General features: G+C 41.1%; 2 protein-coding genes across 7 annotated transcripts in view; one reads left to right on the top strand and one right to left on the bottom strand.

The window, feature by feature from the left end:
* DMD (dystrophin) overlaps positions 1-16,173 on the top strand; it is a 2,193,636-nt gene that overhangs the window by 1,520,368 nt on the left and 657,095 nt on the right. The gene's annotated exons all lie outside the window — the stretch shown is intronic.
* LOC118928596 (myosin phosphatase Rho-interacting protein-like) lies at positions 1,893-6,960 on the bottom strand. The gene is given in 3 exon segments (XM_057495971.1): positions 1,893-3,880; positions 3,883-4,758; positions 6,954-6,960. Coding segments are annotated over 3 exon segments (2,076 nt in total). The 3' UTR covers positions 1,893-2,687.

Raw genomic sequence — 16,173 nt, 5'->3', positions numbered from 1 at the left:
AGGAGAGAGATCCAATCTGGAGACGTAAATATGCAAACTTTTAGCATATAACTGAGCCATGAGATTGTGCTTGTTAAAGCCCAGGGGTGAATATAGATAAAAAAGAGAGGATATGCAAAAATCAAGCCCTGGAGGACCTCAGTGGTAAGAAGTAGGGGATACAGTAATAAGTACAGTGAAGCAGGAGGGAAACTAGGACAGAATCCTAGAAGGCAAGTGAAAGATGTGAATTAAAGAGAAGCAATCAATAAAGTGTGTCAGTTGTTCCCTATAAGTCTAGTAAAATAAAGCCTGAGAACCAACTTTGGATTTAGTGGACAGAGTAGTAGGGGGACAAAATACGGATTGGAGTGAATTCAGGAGAACTCATATATCCAACAACTCACTCAACATCTGCACTTGGATATTTCCCAGACTCCTCAAATCTGCCATGTCTCAAACCGAATTAGTCAATTTATTCTCCCCTCTTCTCTGCTTGTAGTCCCTAACTCAGGAAATGGCAAACACCATCCACTGAAGTCAGCACCAGTAGGTGATCCTAGGTAAACAACTCTTTCTCCCTCACTTGCTTCATACAATCAAGCACCAAATCCTGCCAGTTTTACTTAAATATCTTTCAAATATTTATTCATCTCCATCCCTTCTGCCACCCTCATATTTTATGTGGATGCTTGCCTCCTAATTGACTTCGTTCACCTCTCTCTAACCCATTCCCCTTATAAATATAGTCCACGAAGAAGAATAATGCAAAATGTAAATCTCATGTTATTATAATTTTTGATCAGTGTCCCACTGCTTTTATAATATATCTCCAAACCATTAACATGGCCCACAAGTTCTTAAATGATGGTTCCCCTGAGTGCCCTTCTTGTTCCACTGACCCCCTTTTTCTTCAAAGCGCAGCCTCTCTGACTTTCTTCAGTTCCTTTAGCATATCTACTTCCTGGGCTCAGGGCTCCTACACCTACTCCTCTTTGACCTGGATGATCTCTCCCCTGATTCATCCTAGAACTCTTCTGCATCTTTTATTCTGCAGGACTTTCTTTGAGCCTATTACACAATCTCAAAGCATACTTTTTCTCTTTCCTATCCTTATCATTATTTTGATTACTGAACTCTTTACATAATTTAATTTTCACTCCCTAATAGACTGTAAGTTCCAAGAGGATTCTGTATCTTGCTATCAATGGATGCCCTCTTTTGTGTATGCAGCTCTTATTCAATGAATAGCATATAGTAGGTGTTCAGCTAATATATTTTGGCTGAATGAAAAGTATATTTTATTTTAGAGCTGGCTCAAGTAAGTCAGCCTCCCATATAATTAAAATGACAGAGAGATTAAGTGATTATATGCTTGTCCAGCAGTTTAGTGGCAGAATCTGGACTCAAACCCACATCTGAGTTTGTTCGCTGTGCTCTTCAGTATTGTTACAGATCTCGACTTCTTTTCTGCTTAGACATAGCTGCCAGCTCACACTCTCAGTGGTAAATCCCAATTTCTTTTAAAGACTGCAGTATTGGTCAAGTAGGGGTATGCTGTGGCTCTGATGCAGATCTTGCTGGCTAAATCAAACCCCCAACTCTTTCTTTAACTCTAATTCTCAACTATGTCTTGATAACCAATTTGAGAACCTCTACTTTACAGTCTAACATGCTGTCATCTTCTTAAAATTTATACAGTTTATTCTTTTCTCATCTGCAATATTTTTTAAGGAAATATGTTTTAATCACATTTTCCAAAGTACTTGTCAGTCCATGTCGCGTTCATTAAACAGATATTCAATCTAGCTAATCTAATATTTATGCAAAATTGCTATCAGCTCTAACTATGCCAGTGCCTAAATTGTAATATAGACTTAGAATAGAAAAAAATCTAAATTATTTTTTGTGTGTGTGCAAGATTTAATAAAAAACAAACAAAAATAGGAATGGCTGCTTTCAACATTTTCCAGGCTGTGAAAGATTTACCACCATTACCTGGGGTGTGGTTCTAAGCTACATTAGAGGAACAAGTACAAAATGCTCTCCTCCTCTCAAGCCAGAAGGTGCAAGTCAAGGTTGTGAGCCATGCCCCTTGCCCTGCTCCTCCTGCTCCTCTGCAGACTAGTGACCTGTCAGTGCCGTGATCCAGGCCGAACCTCATCCTGAAGGCTTGTTCCTGCTCCAGGCGACCTGGTGCACAGCAGAGCTGGTGCTGTGGGGCCCTGACCCCACGCGGCGCTCAGAGGGACACAGCTAGCTTATCGCCAGGCTGCTGGGCCTTAATACTGACAGTGAGTGTGTGGGCCAAAGCAGGGGGGGGACGAACAGACCAGTCCGGAGCACGCGGCCCTCCAGGCCCCTGCTGCTTGGCTGACTTTAGAAACCATGGGAGAAAGCCTGCATAAAGACGAATAGGAAGTCAGAATCAACACGGCAGGGAATGGTGTGAGCCCATAAACCAGTCCCTTATGCATCCATACCCACAGTTAATGATGACGATAAGAAGAAGAAGAAGAAGAAGAAGAAAGGTACAGACAGAATACAACACTTGGGTGGTGCTGCGCAAGCCAGGCAGGGTGTGTATTCAAGCTGAAGGGGATACAGCTAGTCTTTCTTCAAGTCCCTGGATTCAAAGAGCTTCAAGCGTTCTTGTACCATCAGGCCTTCTTTCAGACTATGACAGGGGACCTGGAAGCGGGCTCGTTTCAGTTATCCCATGAGACCTGCTTAGTTACGGACTTGGATCTGACGTTTCTGAGTTGCCGGCTGACACAGGATCTGTCTTTCTTCAAGAAGTCAGGATTGCTTTTAGATTTCATTATATCATATCCTGTCACGGGGGTGTTTTCAGGGGGCTTTTTGTCTAGTGCCTCTGTGGCAGCCTTCAGCTGCTCCCCCAGCCTGCTGACGTTGCAGTCGGCCTTGGCCCTCACGATGCTGAGCTTGGTGTAGATGTCCTTGTACTTGTCACTAGCGTACTTCTTTTCCCGTAATGCCAACTGCAGCTCATCCTTGAGAGAGCTGATCTCCTGCTTTAGGTAGTGTATTTCCGATTCCTTGACCAGCAATAAGACCTCCAACTCATAGGCATCCTTCCCCTGTGTGAGACGTGAGCCAGCGGCCTCCCCGCCAGTGTCCCCGGTCAGCAGCGTCAGTAACTGGGCCAACTCTGCAGCCAGGCGGTTGTTTAGCTCCTGATTGTGGGCGTTGAGCTCCTGGTTCTCCCGCTGGCACTGCCGCTCGGCCTCCAGTGCCTGGGCCAGGTGGGCGTTCTCCAGGCACTTCTGTGAGTACTGCTCCGAGAGGACCTCCAACTCCCACTGCGCTGACTGCAGCTCCTTCAGGTGCTGCCTCCGCAGGGCCTCAATGTCTGAATTGCTGCTGCTGATCTGGGACCGCTGGCTCTTCCGCAGCTCACGCTCCATCTCCTCCCGGTGGGCGTTCTTCATGGCTTTGATGGCTGAGATGGTGGCCGCGGTCTCCTCGGCCAGGAGGCGGTCCTTCTCCTCCCGCAGCTTCTCCAGCTCCCGCTGGTGCAGGTCTTCAATCTTCTTCTGGTGCGTTTCTTCCACTGCTGCAAAGCCTCACTCACATGTGGCCTGTAGCACGTAACCCTCCCAGGCACTCTGTTCCCAGAGGCCCAGAGCCACCCTCAGCTGGTCCTGCAGGAGCCAGTTCTGCTCCAAAAGATCTGAGGCCTCCTTCTGGCTCTGCTCCAACTCCTTCTCCAGCAGTGAGGTCAGCTCGTGAGTGGAGAGTTGATCACTTCCAACCTCAGAGGAGGATAGCTGCAGGGGGGCAGTGGGAACCTGCTTTTCCTCCCGGAGACGGGTGGTCTCCACCTGATGCCACCGCTGCTCAATCTCCACGTGGACATTCTGTGTCTTGAGGTCGGTGGCCCCAGGCTCCAGTCGACCTCCATCCGCAGGGCTGCGTCGGTGCCTGGCCTGTCCACAGCATCGAGTGTCCCAATGCGCCTGCAGCATTCTTCCCGTCGCCGCACACGCTCCCGCTCCAGCTCCCCTGGCTCTGCCTCAGGGTGGGTGTCGGAGGGTGCTGTGGCACTAGCCCTCTCCTGAGCCAACGCCTGCTGGATGGGGCGGAACTTGGCCCAGTCAAAGGTCTTGGAGCGCCCCTCCCACCTCCGCTCCCGAGCCCGGCTCCTCCTCTGCTCAGGGTCTGGCTCCTGCTTTTCACTGGGCCTCCAGCAGGTCTCAGAGGAGGAGCTGCTCGGGTTCTTTCCCTCTGGCAAGGAGCTTATCACATCTGGGACTGAGGCCGGGTGGACGTTCTTCATGATGGTCTGGATCCAATTCCACCGGATGCTGGACATCATAGCAGAGAGGGCGAACTCGCCCTCCTTTGTGTGTATCTGAAAGCCATAGTTTCTCTGGACTGGATACTCTGTGATATCATAACAGGCAGACAAGTCGATTTCCCTGTCCAAGTCAGCTGCGTCCTCAGCCACCGAATCCCTGTAGTATCTCAGGCTTTGATCAGCAAGGACAAACCAGTGTTTCTTCCACTGGCCATCCTCGTACTGCTTGGTCAGCCAGCCTTTCTTGAAATTCAGCAGGTTAGGCATCAGGGAGGACTCCGTGGACCTCCTGTCCAGTGACTTGGCTCTTCGGTGTGGAGACAGAGGGGAGGCCGAGGCATCCGGCAGAGGAGTTGTGGGGGCTTCGCTGGGGAGGTCCCGCTTCCTGGGAAACGCCCTCTTTTCGCTACGGCCCTGGCGAGTGTCTTCAATCCTTGCTTCTGAGATAACTATCACAACTTCAAAAAAAAATGATTGTTCTCCAACATTAAAAGTCAAGAACTAAATATCATGCCATTAAAAACCTAGAAGGCAATACTGAAATAGAACAAATTAGTCAGTCTCCATTGTCACTTCAGCTTTATACCCAGGATTATTCTTTATTCTTGAAACGTATGAATAAAAGATATAAATAAACTTCCTGTAATGTTTACTATTTATTATAACTGGAGGAGATCCTTCTACTTCTCATATTGAAGCGAGTGAGAAAAATTGCTTCCTTGATAGCAGCATATATATTTTTTGACCCTACAGCTTGGTGATAAGCATTTTTGCTTACTAAGTCCAGCAAGATCAGAAGAGAAGTTCTATTATTTTTCCTACTGATTCTTATTTGTTAAAGGTAAAATGTTGTACCTTCTTCTTTTAAGCCTGCTCTCCTTGTTAAACAAATAAGGAAATAACTCAGAATTGAATCCTGCACTTTGAATTGAGGTTTTGTTTTCAAGGTCAGGACCCGGTTTCACAAGAAATTTTATTTTTTCCAATACAACTGACATCCATTCCCACCAGCTGAAAGACAAACTTGTCTAATAAAGCTTTCAGATTCAATTTGCTCTCTGCATACCGCTTGAGGATCTCTGGAGGTCACTCACAACATGTGCTACCACCCCAACAGGGAGAAGTAATGACAAGATTCTGGTTAAAAAGCCGACACTACCCCTTCCAACCGCCTTGAATGCGAATTTAATAAGCAAGTTTATAGACACAAATCTCTGTGATTCCGGGGATTTCCATCTTGATCTCTGACTCCAAGGAACATTTGAATGCATGGATTTGTATCTATTATCTGGGTGAATAAATGCTTTGTATTGAGCATATTGAGGAAATTGTCCTTTAACAACAAAAGTCTGATGTGAATCAGGCAAAACAACATTGTCACTCCATGTTTAACTCTGTTAGAGGGTCTCTAAGGTCTCACAGTCTGGTTCTATTGCAGTAACACTGAGACATATCATAGCTTAAAGAAAATAAAACCTGCTTTCATGTCAGTTATTCCCCCTCGCGTTTGCACTGACCTGAATATACCTAATATATTTATCTTAGAGCTAACATACATTCATTCCTTGCTCTGTATCAGGCATTTTGCTAATTTTCTTCGTTCATTGGTCCATTTACTCTTCTAACAGCCTTAGGAGATAGATGCCATGCTATTTTCTGTTTTGTTTTGTTTTGATTTTTAACCATAGGAGGACAATAAAGTGTCAAGAGAGTTGTTATCCCAAAAGCAACTAGCTTACTAATGGACACAGCATGGCCCTGAAGCCCTGTCTTCCTAAAGTTCACACCTGTGGTTCAATCTTTATGTTAAACAGACTTGGTTTTGATAGTGCAGAGGATCAATGGACTCCTTAGACTGTAGAATCCATTGTGCCATACTGTTCACACTCTTGTGCCATATTTTCCAAATGAAATTCAACAGGAATCCTCTGTCCCGCTTGTTTCTTCTCTGGTGGGATGTCCAAATCTTATATTAAAGCTATATGGTTGGACTTAGGTCTTCCGTAGTAGCACCCTTGATACTTTGTACTAACCTTGTAGCTGTGAAACTGATTTTAGTGAGAAGAAATATGTAATAGTTTCCTCTCTCTCTCTCTTCTTCTCCCTTTCTTGTTTTTCTCCTCTGGAAGATAGGGCCATGGGGACCAAAAAGGCATTAAGATGATAGGCTTGTTTCTCCCACAGTGTTATCATTCAGCTTTATTTATCCTCCCAGTTCTGTATTTGCCAGTCCAAGGTCGAACAGCCAGTAGAGCAGCTGAATTACAAAAAGTAGAGCCAGAAAAGACTCTAAGGCACTACATTACTCTGCTGCAATTCAGAATCAATTAAAGAAACCTGTTTAAGCTGCACTTCATTTAATCTCTTCTTTAGGAAAACCACAACCTCTTTGGTAAACTATTTTTTGTGTGCAGACCTGACTTTCCAAAAATACTACCTAGCTTTTTCTTTGTTCATTAGCTGCAGTGAATAAGCGGAATCTATTGTTTACTTCAACATGAAATAATTGAAATGAATATTGCCTTGGACTTCATCCAACCAAGCGCATGAACCTGCAACCTCAGGCTCATCATTTCTTCTTGAGAGCCTCCCCTCCGCCCTCCAGGTGGTAGATGTCCCCTCAGTAAGTCCTACTGCCCCCCCACCCCCTTACCTCCCATCTCCAATCTCAACCAGTCCAATGCCCTCCTCCTTCGTATGCTTCACCTGTTGGGTTTCTTCTTCTTTTTTTTTTTAATTCTCTTCCTGTTATATTTTATTGAAATATACTTGATAATACAATATTATATTAGTTTCAAGTATACAACATGGTGATTCAACAGCTATCTACATTATTAAATGTTAAGCCCAACTAGTGTAGTTACTATCTGTCAGCAAAGAAGGATGATACAGAACCACTGACTATTTTCTCTCTGCTTTACTTTCATCCCCATAACTAATTTATATTATGATTGAGATTTTGTGCCTCTTTATCCCCTTCATCTGTTTCACTCACCCATTCACTGTCCCCACCCCCCATGGTGACTGGTGGCTTCTTCTTAAGGTTTCACTTGAAGAAGGGGTTATATGCTTTAAAAAAAGTCAAAAGCCATTGGACTAGATGATAGTGAAATTTCTGTGAAAATAAAAGAGAGTAGGGTTAACAGCCTTGTCAAAACTCATGAAAACGGATGTTGCTGACCTCTCTACTAGGCGGTGTCCCTCTTAAGCATGCCCCTAGACCAGAATCTATTTGTCCCATCTGGATAAATCTGAGGCATTATAGTAAAAGCCAGTGTGAGAAAGACAGTGGGTGCAAGTAGATTAGAGTAAATGAGCGGACAGATCTGAGAGGGCAGAAAGGATGAGGATGGTAATAAGGCATACTAAGAGATGCACACTCAAAGAAGAAATTGGCAGTGGCAGAGTAACTAAATGAATGATAAGGTTGGTCAGACTGTCACACAGCTATCAACAAAAACAAGTTACGACTACAGTCAGTGAAGCTGGAAATGGAGAAAACAAAACATTGAAATCTGTATGATCAGACATAATACAATTTTTTACAAGGGCATATGATCTACTTTGATCTTAAAAATATCCCTGAAGAATGAGGATTATCCTTTTGTAGTTGGAGAAACTGAGTGAGACAGAAGCTTTTATCTTCCTATTCCTATTTCCTAGGCTGTTGTTCTTCTAACTACACTAGTGAGAATAGGAATTTATTCACCAGGTCATAGCATGTTGCAATTAGGGGGTACTTTTTGAAGCTTGGAAGATGTAATTTGAGCAGATTAAAAAAATCCTTATTTTATAAAGTAAGTTATTCATAGAATGCACTATTTCAGTAAGAGGTATTGATTAATGATGCAAATCACTTCAAGAAGGGTTCAGATCAAGGGTTAGCAATTTTTTTTTCTGTGAAGAGCCAAATAGTGAATATTTTTTGGCTTTGCAGGTCTCAAGGTCACCTCTGCTATTGAAGTACAAAAGCATTCACAGATGGTACATAAATGAATGACATGATTGTATTCCAATAAAACTTTATTTATAAAAATGGGTAGTGGGTCCCATTTGGCCTCAGAACTATAGTTTACTGACTTCTCTTTTAGATAAATACTTGCTGGTAGATTCGTAGTAGCTAGTAAAGGAAATATAGATAGTTGAATGCATTTCTCTGATCTTTTTAAGACCTCCCCCAAGAAAAAAAAAGATTTCATAACAGCATTGTTAAGGCTCACTCAGGAATAAGAGTACCATTTACCTAGCATAGGATGGAAATTTCTAAAGTCCTCACAGTAAAAATGAAGAGATGGTGTGAAATGCTTGGTTACCACTCTCAAGAGTGTTCTGCTGCTATTTTAAAAGTAGTCCTTATACAAATAGAATTAAGCCTAAAGCATTTTGTCCTCATTTTGGAGAACATATTTTAGTAGAAAAGTATGACAAGAGGGGAGGGGAGGACAACTAGATTTTAGATTAATTCTTATAAACACAAATTCCACGTATTTAATTATTGAGGCACCCTTAGGTGTAACCTAAGTAGAGGTAATCATTGCTGAATCATGTGGAATCTAATTACTGTTCACAGTTCTAGGGATGACAGTGCTATGCATCTCATCTGAGCTTGCTTTGAACCTTGAAACCATCAGCACACTTTTACAAAGGTGGAATGGTCTCCCAAAGAAGGATCATAGATCAGCAGAAAAGGGTGATGATGATGCTACTTCAACTGACTAACACTTAAGTAATGAACTAGTTGGAAAGAGATAAAGTATGTAATTAAAGCCAGCAGGAGATGTCACTGTCAGGGAGATGAGAGCTATTTTCCAATACACTCTTAGTTATTGGTGAAATTCCTTCTGCAACTGTGGGTTCCAATTTTATGTACTAAAAAAGAATAGTTTTCAAGAGGATTAGAAGACAATCCAGAGTGGAGAAAATACTTGCAAAAGACACATCTGATAAAAGACTGTTACACAAAATATAGAAAGAACTATGACAATAAAAAAATGAACAACTTGATTAAAAATGGGCCAAAGACCTTAACAGACACTTATCAAAGAAGATATACAGATGGCAAATAAGCATATGAAAAGGTGCTCTATATTGTAAGTCATCAGGGAAATGCAAATTCAAACAATAATGAGATACCACTACACACCTATTAGAATATCCAAATTCTGAACACTGACAACACCAAATGCTGATGAGAATTTGGGGTAAGAGGAATTCTCATTCATTACTGGTGGGAATGCAAAATGGTACAGCTATTTTGGAAGATGCTTTTGTACAAAAAATAGTATTCTTACCATATGATTCAGCAGTCGCACTCCTTGATAGTTACCCAGAGGAGCTGAAAACTTATGTCCATACAAAAACCTGCACATGTTTATATGCAGATATTTAAGCAGACTTCTTCATAATTGCCAACACTAGGAAGCAACCAAGGTGTCCTTCAGTAAGTTAATGGGTAAATAAGCTGTTACAACGAGACAACAGAATACTTTTTGGCACTAAAAAGAAATGACTCAGCAAGCCATGAAAAGACATGGAGGAATCTTAAATGCTCATTACCAAGTGAAAGAAGCCAATCTGAAAGGCTACATATGATTCCAGCCATATGATATTCTAGAAAAGGCAAAACAATGGAGATAATGAAAAGATCAGTGGTTGCCAGGAGTGCAGGGAAGAGGGGGAAGAGAGATGAATAGAGTGAGCACAGAGGATTTTTAGGACAGTGAAAATATGCTGTATGATATTCTAATGATGGATACATGCCATTATACATATGTCCAAACCAGTAGAATTTATATCACCATGAGTGAACCCTAAGGTATGCTATGGACTTTGATTATCATGTATCAGTATAGGTTCATTTTTGGTAAAAAAATTTTTTTTAAAAAGTACCATTCTGGTGAATGATATCGATAATAGAGAAGGCCATGCAAGTAAGGGGGCAGGGGGAATATGGGAAATCTCTGTATTTCCCTCTCAATTTTCTTGTAAACTTAAAGATGCTCTAAAAAGTGGTCTTTTTTTTTTAATTGAAAGGGAACATTTGGTGTGCATTGACATAACTAACTTGTCAATATGCTAACTCAAATAATTTATTAAGACTTACTCTGTGCCCTCTTGTACACTAGATGCTAGGGATTCAATATTGACCGGGATAAACACAATTCCTGGACTCGCAGAAAGTAAGACAATTAAATAACTATATGTTATGAATATTAGGCTATAGAATGCTTTGGAAGAACCATAACCCAGTCTGGAATTGTGTGGTCAGCTGATATCAGGGAGAGCTTTCTAGAAAACAGGAACTTTGAGATGAGACTTGAAGTTGTACCTAGGCAAACAAAGAGGGGAGAGGGAAAGAGTGTTCCAGGTGGGAGAAATGGCATGAGTAAAGATTGGAGGTGAAAAGGAGCCTGGTACTTCTTTGAAAATGCCAGTATGTGAAGCATGTAATTGTGTAGGTGCCAGGTTAGGAGGGATATGCCAGGGAGGAGGTTCTGGATGAGGCTGAAAATATGGGCATGTTCTTCAATTGCGTTTTAAGGCATAATAGAGAAAATAATGCCGTTATATTCTAAGAGCAAATGAAAGCCACTGGAATATTTTAAAGATGCTAGTGACATGATTGTATTTGGGTTTGAGAGAGATTGCTCTGGCGAAACAGGGGAGGATAGATGACATAAGATTAACACTAGTGGTTGTTCTAGTGGTCTAGGTGAGAGATAATGAAGACTTGAACTACCAAAGTAAGAAAGACAATGGAGACAAAGCAGACAGATTAAAGAGATAGTGGCATGTAGAAACAATAGGGCCTGCTGACTGACTAAACATAGAGGGGAGAGAGATGGAGAACTGAGAATCCCCAAACTTCTAGCTTGACAACTAGGTGGATGTTGGTGGAAATTACTAAACTATGGATTATTTTAGGGCTCAGGGGGGTGATGAGTTCAATTTTGGACCTAATGTATTTGACATACTTGCAAGACTGCTGAGTAGAGTAGCTGTTGGAGTTAGGAGAGAGCTTTAGGCTAAAAATACAAACACCAGAGTTATCATCATCTGCAATCAATAAAACATGACTGGCATCTCAAGAGTGATCACCTGAGGACAGTATATAGAATGAGAAGAGAACTTAGGACAGAACTTTAAAGAATTTCTACATTTGACATCCAGAGTAAAGTAAGCCAGCAAAGGAGACTGAAGAACGTTCAAAATCAGAAATAGAAAACTGTGCGGGGTGGGGGTGGAGGGGAGACGGAGTCAAGGATTCAAGAAGTTTTTCTCTACATCAGGAGAGCAAAGATTTAGGAGATAGTAAGGTTCATCCACAGCTGTTTTACCAGATAAGTCCTATGAAGGTACATTAGAGCAAGGTAATACATAACAACGAGAAAACAGTTTATATGTTTTATATAATAAACAGTATATAATGGTTCCAGGATTGCCTGTGGGGATGGCCCATAGAATCTAGGCTGGAGAGGACAGCAGGTGAAAAGTAAAGAGGAAGAAGTCAAGAGAATTTTTGTTTCTAGAAGAGTAGAGCAAGTTATGTTGTGGAGAACACAAGGATGGGTTCCAAGGTATTGGTACTATTCTATTTCTTGATAAGGTGGTAGTTACATGGTGTGTTGCTTTATAAGTATTCTTTAAACTCTGTGTGTGTGTTATATGTAATCATCCACAGGTAAGAAAAATCTCACTGTAAAAGAAAAACAGTGCTTCCCAAACATTATCATCACAAATGTAGCAGATACCTCTGGTACCTGGAGTCACATGCCTTTGACCCACCTCTGGTTACAGCTGCAACTGCATTGGACAGTCCCGTGTGAGCTCAGACCTACTTTTCATTGACAGAACTACATTTAGCTGACAGTCAAGGGAATGACTCCCATTTTCCCACTTCCTGCCATGGAATTTCTCTGACATACCAGTTGCCAACCTATGAGCTAATCCAGCCTAGAAGTTGAGATGGGTGAACAGCTGTCTGCCCAGTGTGAAGATAGGAGGCCAAGGATATAATTTCATCCCCTTTTCCTTCAAGAAGGCAGTTTGGGGAGGCTTTCTCAGTGCTTCTTGGGACTAAAGGAAGTTTGTGGCAGAATCGAGTCCCTGTTGCCCATAGTAGTGACCTACCTCAGCAATACACAGGATATTTCTCTTTCTCTGTTTCACTTTCCTTGGTCCTTCATCTCTGCTTCCTGGTGATCAGCTCCCAAATAAATTACCTGCACCAAGTCCTTGTCCAGGCCTCGTTTGGGGGGAATCCAAAGACAATAATAAGAAAAATGAAAGGAACTGATAGAGAAGAAGTCTATAAGAGATGGAGAAATTTCCTCTGTATGCCAGGCACTATATTTAACTGCCTACTTACCAGTTCCACTTAGACATCTCAAAAACAGCCTCATGATCATCTGTAATACCCCTCCTCTTGAGGTTTGTATAGCACCATTCATCCAGTAATAAAACCTTGGGAGTCATTCTTGACACTTACCCCCTTCATTCTTCTCAGACATCCATCACCAGGTCCAGTTGATTTTCTCTCTTAAATACTTCTTGGATCAGCTTTTTTCTCTGGATTTACCCTGTGCTACCCTCTCCCAGTCTTTCATCATCTCTTTCCTGGACTGTTAAAGCAACTTTATTTGAGGGTGACCTTAGTCCTTGTTGGCCCTGGGCAGACTTTGGTTTGTGCCTGTTACCTCAGTGTAACCAGTAGTCCCCCCTTTCACTCCTTATACTATCCAGGTTTTTGTGATGAATAATATGGTCCCCCCAACCTGCACTAATCTCCCGTCACTCATTCCTTCTCCCCTATACAATGTAGCCATGTGATCCTTTCAAAATATAAACTTGATGGCAGAACTCTCTTTAAAATACTTCAGTGGCTCCCAATTGTTCTCAAAATAAGAATGTCTGATAGCTTACAGGACCCTTCCCACTTCATCACCTTTATGCCAGATACCACGTACTGCTTGCCCTCCTATCTCCGTATTGGCCTACTTTCCATTGTTTGTTTTGTTCTGTATTTTAAATGCCTGCTTTTTCCTACTACAAGCCATCACATACACTGGCCTCTCTATTTAGATACTCTCCCCTTGTTTTCCCTACCTGATGCTGGCTTTTCAGGTCTCAGCTCAAATGTTGTGCTCAGGGAAGACACCCTATCTTCCCAGTCTAGGTTAGATCTTCCATTGATAGTGTAAATAGTATAATTCCAGAGCACATATCACATCTTCCATTTATTTCTGAGACAATTTGAATTTATATTGAATTCATACTGACTGTGTGCTTCTTGAAGACAGATTCTGATCTTTTTTGACTTATCATTGAATCCACATTACCTGAGAATGAGTGAGGAAGTCAGAAATGGAAACCAGGTTTCTATTTCTAATATAGATTCTGAGGTTACACAGGATAATTGCAAGAAGGACTAGGTGCAGAGCTGGAGCCTTTGAGCCAGGGGTCAGAGTCTTCTGGAAATGGAATAAGTGTCAAAGGGAAGCAGAAAAGAGAAGTGGGAACTGAACTGTGGTCATAAGACAGCAGATGTAAAGAAATGGAAATAAAGATGTAATGAACCATTTTCTTGTTCCAGACACAGAGCTAGTTAGAAGAGCTAAGAAAACCTACAGGGGTTAAACATCTTGCCCAAGCCTTTGTAGTGAGATAATGGCTAATTTTTTTTTATACCTGGCTCTATTTTTCTTTATTGCCTTTACTATTCTCTAAAACAATTTTAAATACAGATTTGTTTCTCTATCAAAAATACAAACTCCACAAGACTCCTGGTAGTGTCATATTTCCCACTGTATCCTCAGTGTCTAGAATGGTGCCCAGGACCACAGTGAGCCCACAGAAAATGGGTTGTCAAATGATTCTCAGCCCAGCGATGTTTGTGTTCATCCCATATGGAATTTCGATCATTTTGCCAAACTTTAGATTTTATAACTGGTGTTTTTTTCTCCCATGTTTGCTGCCTATCTGTCTACCTATTTTTCTCAGCTGTGTCTCCTCCTCACACTTTTCCCCTATCCTCGTCTCTGCTACAAATTATACTCAGAACAAAACTAGAGCCAGTTTTCACTGATTTTGATGTCAGTCCTTTGAGTGACAGCTCCATGTGGAGAACTTTGAACCTCCCGCTGACTCATGGTTCGCTTAAAAAAAAAGTACTCATCTTCCTGAATCCACTGTGTAAATTTATGCTCACAAAATAGACCAAACCTCCAGAACAGAAACTGTATAAACATCAAAAGTATTAGTCTTGTTGATTTTTAGACTCAAAAGTACCATAGCAATTTTTAAAAGAGGAAAAGAGGAGGTTTTGAAGTATTTTTATCATTCAACCCAATATTTAGCCAACTCATTTTGTAGTTTACATGTAAGAACCATGAAATGCCTTCCCAGTGTATTAGCATCCTTAATATTTCTACCTATAAGAGAAAAATATAGATACTGTTTGAGAATAAAAAAAATATTGCAGTGGTAGAAAAATTCAGTTCCAAATGTTTCTTTGGAAGTTGTCTCATGACCCCTGTCTCTGCCCGCTGAAGTGTCATTGTTTCCTTGAAACAAATCAGCCACTCCCATTTCTTCCCACCTATAAGTCTTTTTGGTTCTTTATATTTCATTCAAACATGTCTCCTTTGATTTTTGTTCTCAGTCCTTCAGTTTTTACTTCCTTTGTTATCTTGTGTGACGTAAACAATCTGCCACCCCAAATTCTTTAATATATTTGTCTTACCAGTGTTTATTTTCCTGTCATGTATACTCTTTAGAAATCCATTCATTTTCTAAGTTTCTCACTATTTTACTTACTTTATAATTTGCTTCTTGAGATTAGATTATGAGTACATTAGATCAGTTTATCCCATTTTCTATGAACCTTTTACCTAACATTCTTGGTATTTTTTTTTGAAATTGCATCCTAGCCTTAAGTATTGAGACACAATTTGTATTAAGCCACTAGGCAAGATTTCATTCATTAATGATTATGCTCTTTGCTATGGTTCTGTAACCTTAACACTCATCCCCCTTCAATTTAAATTCCCTATTGTTTTATTTTTTAAGATTACATGTTCTCTTGTTCAATTTTGTTTCCAGTGACCTCTCTGGTCATTTACTGCCATTCCCATTTAGTTGAATTAATATAACAGCATTAATTGGGATGTATATAGCACAGCTAAGGCTCTGTGAGCCCCTTAAATGTTGATATCACCTAGGACTTAACCCAATGCCATCCATTCTAGTTGGTCATAGCCCATGCTGTACTTATTGTCAAATTTCTTTTGTATTTTTGAAATTGTGGTTAAAAATACATAGCATAAAATTTACCATCTTAACTCAAATAATTTTACAGAATCAAACGTAGGCTACTAAAACTATGCCGATGGTCATCTCAAGTTCAGACTTCTCTCCTAAACTCCAGACTCACATTTTCACTTGCCAATCAGTTATTGCCTAGACATTCCACAGATATTTCAAACTCACCCAAGGTTGATATTATCATTATTTTCTGAAAATCTATACCTTTTACTATATTCCTTATTTTGGTAAATGGTGCTGCTATCCACCAACTTAGAAATCAAGGAGTCCTTCTGGCACTTTCTCTACTTCTTGCTACTAAGCAATCAATCACCAAACCTATGATCCTGCAAGCCAGGTAACACCTGAACTTTCTCATCAGCCCCAGTATTTTGTTTTTGTCATTCATTCTTGTATCACCTACAAAGCTTCATCTTTGGTCTTCCCATCTCTCTCAGCTCATCTTGCACAGTGGAAGTTCACTGAAAATGAACTTTTTCACATGCCAATCATGTTGTATTAGTCAAGGATATATAACAATTATCTTTTTCTCTAGGATAAAAGCTAAATTC

Source organism: Manis pentadactyla, chromosome X (assembly GCF_030020395.1).
Source record: "Manis pentadactyla isolate mManPen7 chromosome X, mManPen7.hap1, whole genome shotgun sequence".
Classification (NCBI taxonomy): domain Eukaryota; kingdom Metazoa; phylum Chordata; class Mammalia; order Pholidota; family Manidae; genus Manis; species Manis pentadactyla.
The sequence above is the reverse complement of the archived record's forward strand: the minus strand, read 5'-3'. Positions and strand labels throughout refer to the sequence as shown.